The sequence below is a fragment of the Coregonus clupeaformis genome, chromosome 21 (assembly GCF_020615455.1).
Source record: "Coregonus clupeaformis isolate EN_2021a chromosome 21, ASM2061545v1, whole genome shotgun sequence".
Classification (NCBI taxonomy): Eukaryota; Metazoa; Chordata; class Actinopteri; order Salmoniformes; family Salmonidae; genus Coregonus; species Coregonus clupeaformis.
Genome location: NC_059212.1, coordinates 47,825,387 through 47,847,770, shown reverse-complemented (window position 1 = coordinate 47,847,770; position 22,384 = coordinate 47,825,387). Strand labels below are relative to the sequence as shown.

The window sequence follows — 22,384 nt, the reverse complement described above, 5'->3', positions numbered from 1 at the left end:
CCCAAGGTCTACAGGGACCCCAGGTCTACAGGGAGCCAGGTCAACAGGACCTCAGGTCTACAGGGACCCCATGTCTACAGGACCCAAGGTCTACAGGGACCCCAGGTGTACAGGACCCCAGGTGTACAGGACCCCAGGTGTACAGGACCCCATGTCTACAGGGACCCCATGTCTACAGGGACCCCATGTCTACAGGGACCCCAGGTGTACAGGACCCCAGGTGTACAGGACCCCAGGTGTACAGGACCCCAGGTGTACAGGACCCCAGGTGTACAGGGACCCCAGGTGTACAGGACCCCAGGTGTACAGGACCCCAGGTGTACAGGACCCAAGGTCTACAGGACCCCAGGTGTGAGGGAACAAAGTCCTGCTGTACCTGGCATCCCTTTTCACCTGGTATGGGATTTTTACACAGCATCCTTTCACAAAGCATCCTGCCTACATTCCTACACAAGCCACCCTGATACACAAGACATTCTGCAGTATTTCATCGTTTGACCAATATTGATTTGTGATTGTGAATTTTGATATTGAACATTAATATTGATTTCTGAGCTGAATGTGCACACCCTTAAAAAAAGTTTACACTGGCATTTAAACTATGATTTTCTGAGAGTTGAGGTTAGGCCTCACTTTATATTTTTCCAAAGTTGATGGATACCAAAAAATTGAAATGGTCATTAATGTCAGTTATGTGATGGTTGGTTTCTCTTCATTTCATGTGAAATAAGGCAGTGATGATTTGTTAAGTTGGTACCAACCTTGTAATAAGACACCATGGCAACAGCCTCCATGTTGTCCACCGCCTCTGTAGCGCTGGGTGTCCAGTCGGCATCAGTGTCCTTGTGACTATTGTCTTCAACCTACGGAGGGATGCCAGTAATTCACACCAGAATGCCTTTCAGAATAACGCAGCTCTTTCTCTGATTGCTGGCTTCCCTTGAAATAACATGTCAAACAGCACACTAGACATATTTCCTGTATGACTAAGAGAGCTTTTCTCAAAGCGGTGTCGCGCGTCATCCTTTTTACGTCAATATACTTTGATGACAATGTGAAGGAAAGAGGAAGAGGAGAATGATGGTGATGACAATGATGTCTAGAGAAATGTTAACATCTTGTCTTCGCAATCTTTACTGCAACCTTGCTACACACTGTAACGGGAAAAACTGTAAATTATACAGTCGTTTGTTGTATTATCAACAGTAAAATACTCTGAAACGTTTTACTGCAGCATACTGTAAATGATGGTGCATTGTGGGAAAATGTTGTGGGTGGGGAAAGAATTGCTGTATTTTCGTATTGTACTGTAATTCCACCCCACAGAATACAGTACCGTGCCATATTTTAGGAGTGCCAAAAACCTTTTGGCGACTAGTGAGTGCATTGTATTGTTGTTTCTGGCTCATTAACATATTTTGAGGCGTGCCTTGTAAGAGGCTATATTTGTTGAACCCGTGAGTGAGAATGCTGTACCAATTTAACTCCTATGCGGTTATAGTGCCCCATAAATTTAAATGGGGGTTGTCATATTGTCAACAAAGAGAATTATTAACACAAGTTTTCAAATTACGGGTTATTTCTTTGGGAAGATATATATGGGTCTTTCTATAAACTAGGGTATCAGCGAGGATTTCCTACTCTGGACAACTTGTTACAGCTGTCGATAAGTCATTGGTAATAATCGGCCATTTTTGTTGCTGTTGCTATATTCAATAAAATTCACGAGTTGATTTGAAATGTTTAACCCTTTATCATGGTTGGTGTTTTGACGGATTTGTCCAATATCGTGTGACATAAAACCATTTTTCTGTCCTTGCATTTATGGCAGTGGAAGTTGTTGTTATATCATAATATTAAGCATGAATCAGTTAAATTAGACATTGAACTTGAACCCTGTAAGAATCATGGATCTAGCTGTTGGACAGTTTTTTTTGTATAGAGATCTCAGAAATGCAGTGTAACTACATAACATTTCTTGTCACCTTATGTGACAGGGCGTGAAAACAGTTTTCACGGGCACACAAATCCAAAATAATAAATGCAATTGCAAAATCCAAATGCTTCTAACCAGAAGAGTCACCTTACCTTCATACTTAAAACCTAAATCTATACTGTCATTAACGTGGTTCTTCAATAATTATGCATATTACTTCTGGGATGCGCATTTGGTGTTCATCTGATTAGTTACGCCGTGATATTTTCACATGTCATCGTCTGATCCAGGAAGGAATTTTTCTGAATGACAGTCAAGTGACGAACAGCTGTTGTGACAGCCCCCCATGCGATGCAACAACAGCCCAAGTGCTAGAAGAAGAAAAAAAGGTGTCTGTGAGGAATGTAAAGAATATTTTGGCGTGTCATTCGTTATGCCAGTGAAGACAGTTGTGCCTGGATCCACGTTGGATCTAATATCCCTAGCGAATTTATGTTAATCATCTGTTGTCTGCAGGGTCTCCCTTAGATTTAACAGAGAAAGCATCCAGGTAAATGTGTTTGTCACAACAAATGACATAGCCTAGTGGGTTTAAGGCGTTCCGCCTGCTTCCCAGCCGAAACAGTTCGGAAGAGTTTGTGCCGATATTATGACGACATTCTGTGATGTTTTTGTGCCTTTTGGACTTTGGTTAAGTTTTCTTCGGCTGTTCAATTACACACATTTTTTTTTTTTCTAGAGGCAAGCCGAAGTCGGTAGCCGAAGTCTACGCCCCTTGGTTGGTGATTGGTCAACAGTAGGGATTTTTCAGTAAAGTCTTTGTTGTCGTTCAACGAGAGACCACTCGTTTTCATACACATGTTGTCATTGAGAAATACTGCACCAAACATCCTAGTTACAGTAGATGTGAAATTGCATGAGTAAGATCTCCTCGGCAAAAATGTCAAAATTAATTACATATTTCTTGAGTTATTTTAGATTAATTCAGACTATTTTTTAGAACGAGTACTGGCTACGGCGTCTCAAAATGGACAAACAGGGAGTATGCGAGCACACTTGTTTGGTTCAGCTGAACTGAAGCTGACACCTTTATTCACAATATGATCTGGTAATTAAATAGCATGACAAATACATTTTGTTTACCATGTTACACCAGTAATTTTAAACAATACAAAGGGCTTGAAGTAGCCAACTGAACTTGAACTTGGAGCTCAGAAATTCAAGTACTGGTATAGGCCTATAATGACAATCAGACATTTCCTAAATTTGGTGCTTGAAAAGTATTTGTAATTATTGTTGTCAATTTATAAGTTCTCCTGCTCCCTTATAATTATCAGTGATTTTCATTTTTTGATCCGTTTTTGTGAGAGATGTGGCCAGTTTCGTTCTTTTCCCGTCGCTTCAATTGAAGGGTGTTGTGCTACTCTGCTGCCGTTAAACCACGTGCGGGTTATTATGAGGACTTGGCTTTCCATACAAATCCTTCCATTAAAAAAAGGAACCTGCTTTTTTTTGTTGTTGTCACTTTCTCATTATAAAAACAGCGCTGGTGAGATTAACGCTACCACTATTCATGGCTTTATTATGTGTGCCTGCGTTGGCCACAAAGGGCACAGAAAAATCTCCATGCATGCATCCGATCTATTTAGTCAGGCCATGTCCACATTATTCTCACATGTTTTAGAATGTAATAATTATTTGAATATCAATGCATTGGCATGCTTTTTGGGGGGTGGGGGGGGGGGGGTTCTACATTGAGTGTACAAAACATTAGGAACACCCTCCTAATATTGAGTTGCACCCCATTTTGCCCTTAGAACAGCATCAATTAATCGGGGCATGTACTTTACTAGGTGTCGTAAGTGTTCCACAAGGATGCTGGCCCCATGTTGACTCCAATGCTTCCCACAGTTGTGTCAAGTTGGCTGGATGTCCTTTGGGTGGTGGATCATCTGTTGAGCGTGGAAAAACCCAGCAGTGTTGCAGTTCTTGACACACTCAAACCGGTGCGCCTGGTACCTACTACCGTAACCCGTTCAAATGCACTTACATTTTATGTCTTGCCCCATTCACCCTCTGAATGGCACATATACACAATCCATGTCTCAATTGTCTCAAGGCTTAACAATCCTTCTTTAACCTGGTCTCCTCCCCCTTCATCTACACTGATTGAAGTGGATTTTATAGGTGACATCAATAAGGGATCAAAGCTTTCACCTGGTCAGTCTATGTCAGGGAAAGAGCAGGTGTTCCTAATGTTTTGTACACTCAGTGTACAAATTATATGATATATTGTATAACATTGAGGTCCTTGAAAATTACAATTAAGTGCTTGAAAACGTTCCTGAAAGTCATTGAATTTGACTTGCCAATGTGTGTATGAACCCTGCTTAAAGGATGTATAGTCCTAGGCCTATGATATTCTATAGGTGGAGTTATCGGTCAATTTGTATATATGAAAATGCATGAAAATAATTTGTTTTTTTTGTTTCAAATCATTTTGAAATATTGATCCCAATGTCACAAATTGGCCCTATTATTTAAACACTCAGTGGTCAGTTTCTTAGGTACCGGGTCGGACCCCCCTTCAAGGGATGGCGTTCAATCGTTGCTTAATTGGTATCAAGAGACCTACCGTGTGCCAGGAAAACATTCCCCACACCATTACATCACTGCCAACCAGCCTGTACCGTTGACACCAGGCAGAATGGAGCCATGGACTCATGCTGCTTGCGCTAAATCCTGACTGCCATCAGCATGACGCAACAGGTCATGACATAACACACAGCTCTGCCATCGTCGGACCAGGCAATGTTTTTCCACTCCTCAATTGTCCAGTGTTGGTGATGGCGTGCCCACTGGAGCCGCTTCTTCTTGTATTTAGCTGATAGGAGTGGAACCCGGTGTGGTCGTAATGCGGCAATAGCCCATCCGTGATCGATGAGTTGTGCGTTCTGAGATGCCATTTTGCACACCACTGTTGTACTGCGCTGTTATTTGTCTGTTTGTGGCCCATCTGTTAGCTTGCACGATTCTTGCCATTCTCCTTCAACCTCTCATCAATGAGCTGTTTTCGACCACAGGACTGCCGCTGACTGGATGTTTTTTGTTTGTCGCACCATTCTCAGTAAACCCTAGACACTGTCGTGAGTGAAAAGCCAAGGAGGCCGCCCGTTTCTGAGATACTGGATCCGGCGCACCTGGCACCGACGATCATACCACGCTCAAAGTCTCTTAGGTCACTCGTTTTGCCCATTCTAACGTTCAATCGAACCGTAACTGAATGCCTCGATGCCTGTCTGCCTGCTTTAAAAAATATATATAATATAATATTTGTATTTATTTTTTGTTTTTATTCCACATACAAACTTAGAAATACAAACAACAATTTACAGACACACACAAACAGACATATCATCTGCCCAGACCCAATCCATTTTAGTGAACGGGGGGGGTGTTCCTAATAAACTGTCCGCTGTAAATGTGTAAATTGGTCTGTGCATTTGAACAACAGCATAAATACACCTATTTCAGTTTTGCATGTAAAAACAGAATCACCTCTGCTGCACATACTGTCACTGTGTTGATTACCAAACGTTCTGCTCATTTGAATAAGCAGGGAGCAGCCAGTTCATGACATCGGTGACACAAGCCCAGGGAAAAAAAGCACTGAAAAAAAAGGTGCAAATTCATTTTTTTTTCAGTCTGAGCGAGTCTGAACACAAGTCAGAGACCACCACTATGACGCTCACACACCAATGCGTTTGATGGATCGCGGGAAAAGAGCAGGAACAGGCTTTTGTAGGCTAAAGTCCAAGATATGTCTTCCGATGGTGTGACTTCTGTCGGCATCCCAAAATTATCCAACTTCAATAAACGATTGGAGGTAAGGATAACAGCAGTGGTGTAGCTTACGGGCGATACGGATTTAACTTATTACTGATATCTACATAGCGCATTGATGTGAATCACACTGCTGCTCTCTCATTTAGCTTTTTGCGCCTTACGGATTGTGGTTGTTGTGAATGGCTGTTCACAAATGTACAGTATAATGTGTATTTTAACCCAATAATGGTTGAATTGAAGCTGCCTATCAATCATTGTTTTTGCGACAAGCGGTGTATTCATTAAGGAAACCGTTTACCGTTTAAGAACCAAACGGAAGCAAACAGAACAAAACGAGAGTTTCTATTGGACATATTCCCTCCCTGTTTCGTTCTGTTTGCTTCCGTTTAAGAAACGTTTTGCAACAGAATCGGCGGAATGAATATGCCCCAGTGGACAGCCAATATAAAATGTGCTCATGCAACAGCTGCATATTTCAGATCCCAGCCTATGGAATAAAAGTTTGAGGGAGTTCCTCCCTTCTAAACTCCCCCGTGTGTATTGTGCTCCATCCTGTCAAAAACGAGTTTAATTTAAGAAGACCACGATTGGGACTTTTATTGCTCAATCTAATTTGTGCTGATTAATAAATAAAACAATTCCATAGGCCTAACGGACATCAAACTCGTAGGCTAATTTAGTCCTTATAGTTTCGGGGTTATGCTCATGTAAAACAATTAGGCTAATCTATATTTCCATATTTCCAAGTCCTATTCTTGAACAACAATGGGAATGACTGTGAATTGGACAGACTCTGTTTTTTTAATATGTGAAGATATAGCCTAATCGTAGCCTAATCGTATTATTATCTGTAGTAGAAAACAATGGGTTAGAACATACATATATAACCATACATAACCTACCCATAAAGTAAAATGCTACATCTATTTTTGGCCAGCTATGTAAACTCTTAACATTGATGTATGCTGCAATAGATGTTGTTCAATTGGTAATATAAATGTTTGGCTTCTTCTAATGCCTCTTAAGCAGGTTGACAATTATTGGGATGAGTCTTGTCCTTGAGGCAGAACTGAGTGATTTCTGCTAGATGGGCCAGCTGCAAAGTCAAAATTGTTGATGTTGTAAACATGTAAGATTTCTTTGTTGTTGATTTTTTGTCTTAATTTAAGGTTAGGCATTAGGGTTAGCGGTGTGAGGCATTAGGGTTAGCGGTGTGGTTAAGGTTAGGGTTAAAGCTGCAATATGTAATGTTTTGGGGACTCAACCAAATTCACAGAGAAATGTGAGTTATAGATCTGTCATTCTCATTGAAAGCAAGTCTAAGAAGTGGTATATCTGTTCTATGTGCACATGTTCTATGCTTCCCGTTCTTAAACTTCAATTTTTGCATCTTTTGTCTTTTACTTTCAGTTTTGTACACAAGCTTCAAAAAGCAGAAAATTCTAGATGTTTGTCACATAAACTGAAATTAGGCGAACTATTAGAATTTTTGCAACCAGGAAATGGCTGAGCGATTTCTGCATAGTGCAACTAAGGTTATTGTTAGGTTTAAAATCCGATTTTATGACTAGTGAACACTCTGCAGAGCTGCCTCAACAAGATTCATGACGAAAAACTCGAACCTGCGCCTCTTAAAGGGAAAGTCATCTAAAAGTAGTAATCAGATTACGTTACTGAGTTTGGGTAATCTGGAAGTTACTTTACTGTTTTACAATTTTGGACAGATAACTAGTAACTGTAAAGGATTACATTTTGAAAGTAACCTACCCAACCCTGGTCACAAGAACGATGAGCTCGCCAGTAACTTTAGTTAGACATGATTGGCATGCGAGCTAGCAAGCTAGCCACCGGTATGCTAGCTCGCCTGAAGATAGTGTCCACTAGCTAGTATCTAACGGCAGGAGAAACAAAAAACTGTGTCGCGAATTGGTCACGGAGCCATTTTGTTATTTTTTGGGGGGTTCTAACAGATCCGTGAGAAGGTTCTAGCTCGTATCGTTCTGTCCTTTGACCGGTGATGGAGGTGGATGTCTGGTTCCGGCCCCAGGCTCCCACTCACTGTCATGATTATTTATTCACAAGTTCACTGCAATTTGCTCTTTAGCGCCAACTGTTTTATTACCTGATAGAGCAGGTCCCAGAAGGCCTGGGCGTTCATTTCAACGCCCCCCAGGACTGTCCATTTACTTTGTGTTGTGAAAATAATGTGATGCACATCCTGCAATCTCATTGCTGCAGTCCCCCACCCCAATAGCAAGCAATGTAATAGCTGGCAAGCGCAGGGCGGCAGGCCGGATGCCCAGAGCTGCTGATGGCAGAGCAGTAGGTATTTGAACAGCTTGTTGTGAAAAATATTTTTTGAAACAGTAAAATGTACACAAATTAACCACACTTTTATAGACATAATCCGTGAATGTTATAATATATATTTTGTTTTTATTTGATTATTTCTCACTTTTTTCAACCAATTACAAGTGGGGCACCACCCCTAACGCCCTAATGGATGGCCCGCCACTGATTGTACTGTGTCATTACACAGTACTTGCTTTGATACCATATTTATATTACAGTAGGTGTCCTGTATGAAATACAGAATGTTACTTGCCACCGAGCTGCCTGTAAGCTACTATCAAATTCACAGTAACCCCGTTGCAGTGTCGTGCTCTTGATGATAACCATTAAGATGGACACACTAATTCTCTTCCCAATTAGTAACAAGTGACTCATGATACTGTCGAGAGAGAGAGAGAGAGAGAGAGAGAGAGAGAGAGAGAGAGAGAGAGAGAGAGAGAGAGAGAGAGAGAGAGAGAGAGAGAGAGAGAGAGAGAGAGAGAGAGAGAGAGAGAGAGAGAGAGAGAGAGAGAGAGAGAGAGAGAGAGAGAGAGAGAGAGAGAGAGAGAGAGAGAGAGAGAGAGAGAGAGAGAGAGAGAGAGAGAGAGAGAGAGAGAGAGAGAGAGAGAGAGAGAGAGAGAGAGAGAGAGAGAGAGAGAGAGAGAGAGAGAGAGAGCTCCTCCATCACCTCAGGCTATCACAGCTAACAACACACTGATTGCCTCAACCTCCACCTCTTAATGGGAGGGAGAGCATGGATGTGTGTGTCCAAAATTGCACCCTATTCACTATGTTCCCTATATAGTGCACTATAAAGGGAATGCGATGCCATTTCGGTCCTCCATCACCACAAGCACCAACACTACAATCACACTGCCTCAAACGCCACCTCTTAATGGGGTAGTCTCCTTGTGGGTGTCTGCCAGAGGGGCCTCCAGTCATATGGGCTGGTTCTAAAAATATCCCTGTATAGTTGGTTGATTGGATGGTTCTCTGTCTGACAACAGCCCAGTCATATAGGTTTGATTTAATGTCATAGCTGAGTAGTCTCATCCAGCAAAACAATGGCTATACATCAGATAAACCCCTGGAGGACTGTGGTGGGGTCTGTATTAGTGGTGCGGTCCACTGAAACATGTATTATTATTATAGTGGGGTCTACTGAAACATATTATTATAGTGGGGTCTACTGAAACATGTATTATTATTATAGTGGGGTCCACTGAAACATTATTATTATTATAGTGGGGTCCACTGAAACATATTATTATACTGGGGTCCATTAAAACATTATTATTATTATAGTGGGGTCTACTGAAACATATTATTATACTGGGGTCCACTGAAACGTATTATTATTATAGTGGGGTCCACTGAAACGTATTATTATTATAGTGGGGTCCACTGAAACATTATTATTATAGTGGGGTCCACTGAAACATTATTATTATAGTGGGGTCTACTGAAACATATTATTATAGTGGGGTCCACTGAAACATATTATTATAGTGGGGTCTACTGAAACATATTATTATAGTGGGGTCCACTGAAACATATTATTATAGTGGGGTCCACTGAAACATTATTATTATTATAGTGGGGTCCACTGAAACATATTATTATACTGGGGTCCATTGAAACATTATTATTACTATAGTGGGGTCTACTGAAACATATTATTATAGTGGGGTCCACTGAAACATTATTATTATTATAGTGGGGTCTACTGAAACATATTATTATAGTGGGGTCCACTGAAACATTATTATTATTATAGTGGGGTCTACTGAAACATTATTATTATTATAGTGGGGTCTACTGAAACATTATTATTATTATAGTGGGGTCCACTGAAACATGTATTATTATTATAGTGGGGTCCACTGAAACATTATTATTATAGTGGGGTCCACTGAAACATATTATTATAGTGGGGTCTACTGAAACATGTATTATTATTATAGTGGGGTCTACTGAAACCTATTATTATATTGGGGTCCACTGAAACATTATTATTATAGTGGGGTCCACTGAAACATTATTATTATAGTGGGGTCCACTGAAACATATCATTATAGTGGGGTCCAATGAAACATGTATTTTTATTATAGTGGGGTCTACTTAAACGTTATTATCATAGTGGGGTCCACTGAAACATTATTATTATTATAGTGGGGTCTACTGAAACATATTATTATAGTGGGGTCCACTGAAACATATTATTATAGTGGGGTCCACTGAAACATTATTATTATTATAGTGGGGTCTACTATAACATTATTATTATTATTATTATTATTATTATTATTATTATTATAGTGGGGTCTACTGAAACATTATTATTATTATAGTGGGGTCTACTATAACATTATTATTATTATTATTATTATTATTAATATAGTGGGGTCCACTGAAACAGTATTATTATTAAAGTGGGGTCCACTGAAACATTATTGTTATTATAGTGGGGTCCACTGAAATATACAATTATTATTGTGGGGTCCACTGAAACATTATTGTTATTATAGTGGGGTCCACTGATACATATTATTATTATAGTGAGGTATACTGAAACATATTATTATAGAGGGGTCTACTGAAACATTATTATTATTATAGTGGGGTCTACTGAAACATTATTATTATAGTGGGGTCCACTGAAACATATTATTATTATAGTGAGGTCTACTGAAACATATTATTATAGAGTGGTCTACTGAAACATATTATTATAGTGGGGTCCACTGAAACATATTATTATTATAGTGGGGTCTACTGAAACATATTATTATAGAGTGGTCTACTGAAACATATTATTATAGTGGGGTCTACTGAAACATGATTATTATTATTATAGTGGTGTCTACTGATTTTTTTAAAATTACAGTGGGGTCCACTGAAACGTTATTATCATAGTGGGGTCCACTGAAACATATTATTATAGTGGGGTCCACTGAAACATTATTATTATAGTGGGGTCTACTGAAACATATTATTATAGTGGGGTCTACTGAAACATATTATTATAGTGGGGTCTACTGAAACATATTATTATAGTGGGGTCCACTGAAACATATGATTATAGTGGGGTACATTAACACAATGTGGTTAGGGGGGCTGTTAAAATGTACTGTGGTGGGGTCTACTGCTAAAAGATACTGTGGTTAGGGCGGCAGGTAGCTTAGTGGTTAAGAGCGTTGTGCCAGTAACCGAAAGGTCGCTGGTTCTAATCCCCGAGCCGACTAGGTGAAAAATCTGTCGATGTGCCCTTGAGCAACCCTAATTGCTCCTGTAAGTCGCTCTGGAGAAGAGCGTCTGCTAAATGACAAAAAATGTAAATGTAGAAAATGGTGGGGTCTATACTGCTGAAAGGTATTATAGTCGCGCTAGTATGCATTGATTGACGCTCCATGTTAAATCAAAATCTCCCTACCATCATATCTAAGCCAATATGACACCAATGTCGATGAAAATGTGCAAATCAACTTGATTTGAGGAACACAACACACTCCCCGCCTCTCGTCATGAGCTGTCCGGCCGTTACAGAGAACCACATACCGGGTCATTAGCAATTGAATTTTCAGAGTATTTTCTGCGCCTACCTAGCTCACATTCTAGACGTCGGATTAAAACAAGACTATAGCGTACATAAAGTGACCATTGGATTTAACAAATGTCAGATTGACTACATTTGTAGGTGCAACAGGTTTTATTACATTTCTAATTTACATCCATTAAGAACCAACAATGTGCTACCTTTTTATAGGATTTCTGACAATGCTAACATCTTTTCAGCCGAATCTCAGAGTTCTATCTAACCGGGTCGAACAACTCAGTTGTTCGGCAACAACACAGCTGCTGCTGCCAGTCTTAAGAAGTGGATGAGAACAAACCAAGACAACTGTAGACAGCTAGCTAGTTCACGTCCAAATGCCAGTCCTACATTACCTAGCTAATGTTAGCTTGCTTGTCCAAAGTCCAGCAGCTAGCCTCTGTAGCTAACACCAGTCAGCTGAAACTAGCTAGCTAACGAACAGGCAAAGAAAGGTAGCTTGCTAGCTTTGGTTATGGAAGGTTTTTACACAAATTACTTCAGCCATTAGCTAGCTAGCTAGAGCCAGACAACAGCTGACCTCAATACAGAAGCTAGCTAGCTAACGTTAGTTAGCTCACGTCCAAATGCCAGTCCTACATTTTTCCACAAAACATTTTAGTTAGCTAGCTAGCTACATCAGTTCATACCCAACACCAAACTTTGGGCAAATTGTCACGCTGCTACCTTACAAGGCATTAAATGGGCTTTTACAACACTAGATAGCTAGCTAGCTACTCCATAGTCCAAGCTACGGTAAGAGCTAGCCACATTTCACTGTCAGACAGGACACAACTGAAATGGTAGCTGAGAAAACAAATTGCTAGCTGGCTACATGTACCCCCAATGCACATGTAAACAGCGCATCGGTTAAGCACAGTGTGCAAATGCATGCTTGCTAGCATCAGAAAAAATCAACAGTTTCAAACATCCAGATTCAATTCCAGTACGCTCCTTCTCCTGTCTTCTTGACATTTTTAATCCAAATGTGTGCTGATCAACAGTGCCAAACTAACAACATTTGACCGTCTTGATTGTATTTACAGCTCTGATCTGGATGCTGGACTAGCACATGTGTTGGATATTTGTCAACAACTCTGCGGCCATTCCAGTGGTGGCGTTAAGGGGCTAATGAACTCCCTTAAACCCGGATTATACAAATGTATAGGATGCATAACTCTGCAACACTTTAGGCTAGAAACAAGCTGTAAAATGCACAAGAAAGGTGTGGCTCTAGTGTACATAGGGATATCTTTGTTTAGTCTCTATGGCGGAGCTATACAACCTTCAAAAGTCAATGACTTAAAACCGTTTTCCTTTACTTTGCTTTCAATGGGAATTTAGTCATATTTTACAATGTAAGACTGCCACAATCAATTGAGCTATTCACCTTCTGAAAACGGCAGACAATTCATTTTCACTATCCATGGTAAATTCTACACAGACCTTTCGGCAGTGGCTAAATTAAAGGTTACAATAGCACCAGGGGCGGTGTGTTCAATAGGGCGATATGGGCGACGCACTGCCAAACGGGAAAAGGAAGGGATTTTTTTTCTAATCAATTATATCACGGCAACAGTAGTTATCAGTGTTCTAATCTGATCTGACTGCCACTAAATGTCAAATCAGGCTAAAGTCGTGCTTCAAATGGCCCCGCCCGTTTTTGGGGCGATTTCAGTCATGTTGAAAATCGCCCAGAAGTCTGTCATAGACTCCCATGTAAAATCTATTTTTTTCAAATTTCAAAGCTTTCAATACAATCTCTATGGGTGTCTGTGGGCTTGCACTTACGCGCTTTCGTCATACGTGACGTAACCATGAACGTAACTAAGAAAATAGCGGCTAGCAGCGTCTCTGTTGCGACCTGCAGTGTGGCGTTATCTTATGTTTTTAATTTGTACACTTAGTGGCGTTATTTTATGTTTTTAATTTGTACACTTAGTTTACAAACATTCTGCCAACCATGGATTTCCAGTGGTGGGTTTTGGACTGATCTTGTTGATCGTGTACATACCCGCTACGAACGGACTAAATAATGAAAACGCTGCTGGCAGCGGAATCCAATACAGCTGGGAGACTTGGCTGGATGACAGAGTCCCGGACAGAGAAGTGGAGCCGGCCGGCTTCACCCTGGTCAGAGCGGACCGCGATCTGACAGTCACAGGGAAAATCGATCCTGGTAAGAGAGCGACTCTGTACCCCCGACATTGAACTGCTTTCTGTGTCACTGCGACCTTACTATCTGCCCTGTGAGTTCCCCCAATTGTTTGTTACCGTTGTGTACTGTTGATAATCACAAGTTTACTGGAGAACTGAGACCAAGTAGAGACTTTGGACGGGGTGGATATGGTATAATAAAGGCAGTTTATTCAGAGGTAAAGATATCTGGAATCGCGTGCACGGACTCGTTCGTCAAACTCTTAGGGAGCTATCTGAAGAGAGCCCCGAAAACATTGTGTGCAGACATTTTATACAATAAATGATGTAGGTTGAATCTAGTAGTTCTGATCTTCTGATTGGTCCTGATGAGTTGGGCGAGGCCCCCTCCACTGTTGCATTGGCTCTGAGTCGGGTTCTCTGTCTTCAAATGTTCAGCCTAAAGAGAGGGGATTTTTGTGTGTGTGTGTGTGTGTGTTTAACAGTGATGATGTGTGTGTGTGTGTGTGTTATCAGTGATGATGTGTGTGTGTGTGTGTGTGTGTGTGTGTGTGTGTCCTCAGAGCAAGAACTCGTGAGTTGGAAGAACTGAGAGACCTATGGCGTGGGTGTTGTCCTTGGCCACCTGCTGACAAGGCTGACAAGATAGGACTCTTTTGTCCATTGTTATAGGATAGGAACAGCATTGATTGAAAACAAACGCCCAACACAAAATGGGTCATGCACAAGATTTTAGTCAGACCAAGCTATAACATTATATATTTACTACGACAGTACATTCAACCAAAAGCTAATATAACAAAGGCATCAGAGATTATTTATAATCTGTCACAGAAACTGGAATCCATCTCCCCAGATCAGTCAATAAATGCTTCTGGTATTGACTTATATGCTGCCCCTGTCTTCATGTTGTTGCTGGACATATCTTTTTTAAAATGTGTGTAGGTCACCTAAATCATCAGAAAAATTGCCCCTCCTGAGAATTTTTTCAGGAGCCGCCACTGAATAGCACTGTTGGTTACATTGCATGTGGAAATGTGGTATAATGCACCTTTAACAGAAAATCACCTTCTGGTGTAAAAACCATGGAAATTAAAAACAAGAAACAATGTTTTAAGTGAGAAGTAGGCATTGGCCTGAAGCCGAAAAAGAAAGGAAATTCACATTCCGGATAGAACCCTTTTGGATTCCATGTAAAACCCTTTCCACAGAGGGTTCTACATGGAACCCAAAAGGGTTATTCTATGGGGACAGCTGAAGATCCCTTTTGGAAACCTTTTTTTCTGAGCGTGTACAGCCAAAGCAATGCTGGAATGGCTTCAGAACAAGAATTTGAAAGTCCTTGAGTGGCCCAGCCAAAGTCCAGACTTGAATCCCATTGAAAATCTGTGGAAAGACTTGAATATTGCTGTTCACCGCCACATCCCATCTAATTTAACAAAGCTTGAGAAAATCCCCAAGACAAGTCAAAGCTGTAATCGCCACCAAAGGTGCTTCTACAAATTATTGACTCAGCGGTGTGAATACCTATACAGACATTTCTGTATTTAATTTTCAATACATATACACACAAAAGTATGTGGACACCCCAATCAAATTAGTGGATTTGGCTATTTCAGCCACACCCGTTGCTGACAGAGGTATAAAATTGAATACACCGCCATGCAATCTCCATGGACAAACATTGGCAGTAGAATGGTCCGCACTGAAGAGCTCAGTGACTTTCAACGTGGCACCATCATAGGATGCCACCTTTCCAACAAGTCAGTTTGTCAAATTTCTGCCCTGCTAGAGCTGCCTGGTAGGCCACACAAGCTCACAGAACGGGAACGCCGAGTGCTGAAGTGCGTAGCGCCTAAAAATCGCCTGTCCTCGGTTGCAACACTCACTACCGAGTTCCAAACTGCCTCTGGAAGCAACGTCAGCACAATAACTGTTCGTCGGGAGCTTAATGAAATGGGTTTCCATGGCCGAGCAGGAGGGAGTGGTGTAAAGCTCACTGTCATTGGACTCTGGAGCAGTGGAAACGTGTTCTCTGGAGTGATGGATCACGCTTCACCATCTGGCAGTCCGACAGATGAATCTGGGTTTGGTGGATGCCAGGAGTATGCTACCGGCCCCAATGCATAGTGTCAACTGTAATGTTTGGTGGAGCAGGGAGGCGAACAACCTCTAAGAGTATGAATTAGGCTCTTTGAGAAGGTTGGAATCCTAAGCAACCTGCCCACACATAGTTTGAAGTACAATAGACCAACAAAGCTACCGTAGTAGGTCAAAGCTGTGTGCTGAAAAACCTTGGTAGAGCATGGGCGAAGTAGGCATTGTGGTGCTAATGTGAATTTCCTTTCTTTTTCTGCTTCAGACCAATGCCTACTTCTCACTTAAAACGTTGTTTTTTTTTGTTTTGAATTATAGTGGGGGGTCTGTTGAAAGATATTCTGGTGGGGGTCCATCTGGCTCTTCACTCCGCTGGAACCGAGTATCTCTGATAAGAAAAGTCAACGGCGCCAAGAGGAAAATTGGCCCCAGATGGAAGTAGTCTAGAGACCAAGGTGATGGATGACGATAACTGATGATCCATGACTTAGTTTTTCCCAGAAAATACCCCTTAAAGAAAAAAACCCACATGATTTTCACAAGTGATCACAAGTGAATTGTTCCAAAAAACACATGTTTTCACGTGATCTTATGTGAAGTTAATGTGATAACATGTGACAACATGTCAAGCAACATGTGAACATGAAACTACGCATGAAAACGTGATCATATGTGAAGTGTTCCAAAAACAAGTTTTCACATGATTTCACATGGAAACTATCATGTTGTTTTGAAGATTGAGGAATATATAATTTATCATATCCCCTATAGGGCTACATATAATAGAAAGAAAAAAAAACAAGGAGAGGGGATTATCAGAGATTTGACGTTTCAACCTTACGGCCTTTCTCAAGAAATATAATGTAAGTCAAACATCAATGGTTTGATTGAAGTTCACCATGTGTGTGTCTGACGTCTTTAATGGCATCTCTTCAGATTGATTTGAGGTGGCCAGTCTGTACGCCCATGCATTCATTCCACTGTCTGGAGATATGGATATGTTTTGCTTTGAGCTTTTAATCATATTTAATAATTCATAATAAAATAAAAAATAAAATAATCTCCATTGAGCTGCGTTACTGTTTGGTGGTTATAATAAAGTTTATTGTGAGTCGTTTTTCAATGTGATATCACATCTCAGGTATCTACATTGGATAAGTGCCTACAGGGTCAATATGAAGTTGTTTACTAGCTATGGAATCCCTGACAGGAAATGTGACCGATAAAAACTTGGGTTGAAGTTCAAACTTGGGTCTCCTTTGTATCACAAGACTGTGTTTAGTTAAACTAAAATTAAACTAAAACCTTGGCATAAAACTAAAACCTTGGCATGAGCTCAGGTAGCCAGAATATCCTCCTGAGATAGCCAGTATAGCAATGGCCAGTTTAGGAGGATGTTCTGGCTAAAGCTTGGGAACTACTGTAACACAAGTCTTCAGGTCTGAAGGTTTCTCATTATACAAGCATGGTTCACCGAACCTTCTCTGTTACACTAACGTACATCAAATCAAATCAAATTTTATTTGCCACATGCGCCGAATACAACAGGTGTAAACCTTACAGTGAAATGCTTACTTACAAGCCCTTAACCAACAATGCAGTTTTTAATAAAAAAAAAAAAAAAAGTGTTAAGTAAAAAATTGATAAATAAAAAATAAAAAATAATTAAAGAGCAGCAGTAAAATAAAATAACAGTAGGGAGGCTATATACAGGGGGTACCGGTACAGAGTCAATGTGCGGGGGCACCAGTTAGTTGAGGTAATTGAGGTAATATGTACATATGGGTAGAGTAAAAGAGACTATGCATGAATAATAAACGGCGGCGTAAAAGAGGGGGTTGGTGTGGGGGGGGGGGGCATTGCAAATAGTCCGGGTAGCCATGATTAGCTATTCAGGAGTCTTATGGCTTGGGAGTAGAAGCTGTTAAGAAGCCTTTTGGACCTAGACTTGGCGCTCCGGTACCGCTTGCCATGCGGTAGCAGAGAGAACAGTCTATGACTAGGGTGGCTGGAGTCTTTGCCAATTTTTAGGGCCTTCCTCTGACACCGCCTGGTATAGAGGTCCTGGATGGCAGGAAGCTTGGCCCCAGTGATGTACTGGGCCGTACGCACAACCTTCTGTAGCAGTTGCCATACCAGGTGGTGATGCAACCAGTCAGGATGCTCTCGATGGTGCAGCTGTAGAACTTTTTGAGGATCTGAGGACCCATGCCAAATCTTTTTAGTCTCCTGAGGGGGAATAGGCTTTGTCGTGCCCTCTTCACGACTGTCTTGGTGTGTTTGGACCATGATAGTTTGTTGGTGATGTGGACACCAAGGAACTTGAAGCTCTCAACCTGTTCCACTACAGCCCTGTCAATGAGAATGGGGGCGTGCTCAGTCCTCTTTTCTTTCCTGTAGTCCACAATCATCTCCTTTGTCTTGATCACGTTGAGGGAGAGGTTGTTATCCTGGCACCACACGGCCAGGTCTCTGACCTCTTCCCTATAGGCTGTCTCATCGTTGTCGGTGATCAGGCCTACCACTGTTGTGTCGTCGGCAAACTTAATGATGGTGTTGAAGTCGGGCCTGGCCATGCAGTCATGGGTGAACAGGGAGTACAGGAGGGGACTGAGCACGCACCCCTGAGGGGCCCCCGTGTTGAGGATCAGCGTGGCAGATGTGTTGTTACCTACCCTTACAACCTGGGGGCGGCCCGTCAGGAAGTCCAGGATCCAGTTGCAGAGGGAGGTGTTCAGTCCCAGTGTCAGCTTAGTGATGAGCTTTGAGGGCACTATGGTGTTGAACGCTGAGCTGTAGTCAATGAATAGCAGTCTCACGTAGGTGTTCCTCTTGTCCAGGTGGTAAAGGGCAGTGCGGAGTGCAATAGAGATTGCATAATCTGTGGATCTGTTGGGGCGGTATGCAAATTGGAGTGGGTCTAGGGTTTCTGGGATAATGGTGTTGATGTGAGCCATGACCAGCCTTTCAAAGCACTTCATGTCTACAGACGTGAGTGCTACGTGTCGGTAGTCATTTAGGCAGGTTATCTTAGTGTTCTTGGGCACAGGGACTATGGTGGTCTGCTTGAAACATGTTGGTATTACAGACTCAGTCAGGGACATGTTGAAAATGTCAGTGAAGACACTTGCCAGTTGGTCAGCGCATGCTCGGAGTACACGTCCTGGTAATCCGCCTGGCCCTGCGGACTTGTGAATGTTGACCTGCTTAAAAGTCTTACTCACATCGGCAACGGAGAGCGTGATCACATAGTCATCCGGAACAGCTGATGCTCTCATGCATGCTTCGGTGTTGCTTGCCTCGAAACAAGCATAGAAGTGATTTAGCTCATCTGGTAGGCTTGTGTCACTGGGAAGCTCGTGGCTGTGCTTCCCTTTTGTAGTCTGTAATACAAAAGGGAAGTCAACGAGCGTCAGAGCCGGTGTAGTACGATTCAATCTTAGTCCTGTATTGACTCTTTGCCTGTTTGATGGTTAATTGGAGGGCATAGAAGGATTTCTTATAAGCTTCCGGGTTAGAGTCCCGCTCCTTGAAAGCGGCAGCTCTACCCTTTAGCTCAGTGCGGATGTTGCCTGTAATCCATGGCTTCTGGTTGGGGTACGCACGGTCACTGTGGGGACGACGTCATCGATGCACTTATTGATGAAGCCAGTGACCGATGTGGTGTACTCCTCAATGCTATCGGAAGAATCCCAGAACATATTCCAGTCTGTGCTAGCAAAACAGTCCTGTAGTTTAGCATCTGCGTCATCTGAACATTGAGGAGTATACCACATCAGTTACTGGCTTCATCAATAAGTGCATCGATGACGTTGTCCCCACAGTGACTGTGCGTACATACCCCAACCAGAAGCCATGGATTACAGGCAACATCCGTCCTTATTAACCGAGTCATGCTACGAAAAATATAGATGAAAACTATCTTGGTAAATAGTGGGGTCAACAGCTTATCATGAGATACTCTACCTCAGGCGAGCAAAACCTCGACTTCCTTTGTATTAGATATTATGCACCAGCTGTTGTTTACAAATATACACAGACCGCCACCCCTTGTCTTACCGGAGTCAGCCGTTCTATCCTGCCGATGTAGCGTATAGCCCGCTAGCTGTATGTTGTCCATGTCGTCGTTCAGCCACGACTCGGTGAAACAAGATATTACAGTTTTTAATGTCCCGTTGGTAGGATAACCTTAATCTTAGGTCGTCCAGTTTATTTTCCAATGATTGAAGATTGGCTAATAGGGTTGATGGAAGAGGCAGTTTACTCGCTCGCCGTCGGATCCTTACAAGGCACCCCGACCTGCGTCCACGATATCTCCGTCTCTTTCTCATGCGAATGACGGGGATTTGGGCCTTGTCGGGTATCTGTAGAATATCCTGTGCGTCCTACTCATTGAAAAAAAATTCTTAGTCCAATACGAGGTGAGCAATCACTGTCCTGATATCCAGAAGCTCTTTTTGGACATAAGAAACGGTGGCAGAAACATTATGTACAGAATAAATTACAAATAATGCGATAAAACACACATAATATTACAATTGGTTAGAGGGCTGTAAAACGGCAGCCATCTTCTCCGGCGCCATTCAACCAGACATCACATTGACTTTCTACAGATGCTGTCCCTTCAGATGTTAACGTCCGTCACGTTGTCTTTCTACAGATGCTGTCCCTTCAGATGTGTGACATCATGCTGGAGATCGAGAAGGAGAAAGAGATGTGCATGGCCCAGGCAGAAAACATGACAACAGGTAAGTTCAGTAGTTTAGTGTGAGTGAGTGCCTGTGCACACGTGTGTGTGTGTGTGTGTGTGTGTGTGTGTGTGTGTGTGTGTGTGTGTGTGTGTGTGTGTGTGGTATGCCAACTACATTACTGTATTTGGTTTTCATCTGTACATGTCCTTTAGTCCTCTATAAGTTGTATCAATCTTTGCTTTACTATGTACTTAATTTAAAGACACAAGATTCAGAGTTTTACCATGTAACCTGTACAGCCCTTTTGGATCTTATAAACGGTATACAGTCGAAGTCGGAAGTTTACATACACCTTAGCCAAATGCATTTAAACTCAGTTTTTTTTTACAATTCCTGACATTTAATCCTAGTAAAAATTCCCTGTCTTAGGTCAGTTAGGATCACCACTTTATTTTAAGAATGTGAAATGTCAGAACAATAGTAGAGAGAATGATTTATTTAAGCTTTTATTTCTTTCATCACATTCCCACTCGGTCAGAAGTTTACATACACTCAATTAGTATTTGGTAGCATTGCCTTTAAATTGTTTAACTTGGGTCAAACGTTTTGGGTAGCCTTCCACAAGCTCCCACAATAAGTTGGGTGAATTTTGGCCCATTCCTCCTGACAGAGCTGGTGTGACTGAGTCAGGTTTGTAGGCCTCCTTGCTCGCACACACTCTTTCTGTTCTGCCCACAAATGTTCTATAGGATTGAGGTCAGGGCTTTGTGATGACCACTCCAATACCTTGACTTCATTGTCCTTAAGCCATTTTGCCACAACTTTGGAAGTATGCTTGGGGTTATTGTCCATTTGGAAGACCCATTTGCAACCAAGCTTTAACTTCCTGACTGATGTCTTGAGATGTTGCTTCAATATATCCACATAATTTTTCTTCCTCATAATGCCATCTATTTTGTGAAGTGCACCAGTCCCTCCTGCAGCAAAGAACCCCCACAGCATGATGCTGCCACCCCCGTGCTTCACGTTGGGATGGTGTTCTTCGGCTTGCAAGCAACCCCCTTTTTCCTCCAAACATAACGAAGGTCATTATGGCCAAACAGTTCTATTTTTGTTTCATCAGACCAGAGGACATTTCTCCAAAAGGTACAATCTTTGTCCCCATGTGCAGTTGCAAACCGTAGTCTGGCTTTTTTATGGCGGTTTTGGAGCAGTGGCTTCTTCCTTGCTGAGCGGCCTCTCAGGTTATGTCGATATAGGACTTGTATTACTGTGGATATAGATACTTTTGTACCTGTTTCCTCCTGCATCTTCACAAGGTCATTTGCTGTTGTTCTGGGATTGTTTTGTACTTTTCGCACCAAAGTACGTTTTAATCTCTAGGAGACAGAACGCGTCTCCTTCCTGAGCGGTATGATGGCTGCGTGGTCCCATGGTGTTTATACTTGCGTACTATTGTTTGTACAGATGAACGTGGTACCTTCAGGCGTTTGGAAATTGCTCCCAAGGATGAACCAGACTTGTGGAGGTCTACAATTTTTTTTCTGAGGTCTTGGCAGATTTCCTTTGATTTTCCCATGATGTCAAGCAAAGAGGCACTCTTGAAGGTAGGCCTTGAAATACATCCACAGGTACACCTCCAATTGACTTAAATGATGTCAATTAGCCTATCAGAAGCTTCTAAAGCCATGACATCATTTTCTGGAATTTTCCAAGCTGTTTAAAGGCACAGTC

General features: G+C 41.8%; 1 protein-coding gene across 1 annotated transcript in view; it reads left to right on the top strand.

The window, feature by feature from the left end:
• vipr1a (vasoactive intestinal peptide receptor 1a) overlaps nt 1-22,384 on the top strand; it is a 149,457-nt gene that overhangs the window by 16,986 nt on the left and 110,087 nt on the right. The window contains exon 2 of the mRNA XM_041842400.2: nt 20,620-20,707. Coding sequence (XP_041698334.1) covers nt 20,620-20,707 — 88 coding nt within the window. The remainder of the gene's footprint in view (nt 1-20,619; nt 20,708-22,384) is intronic.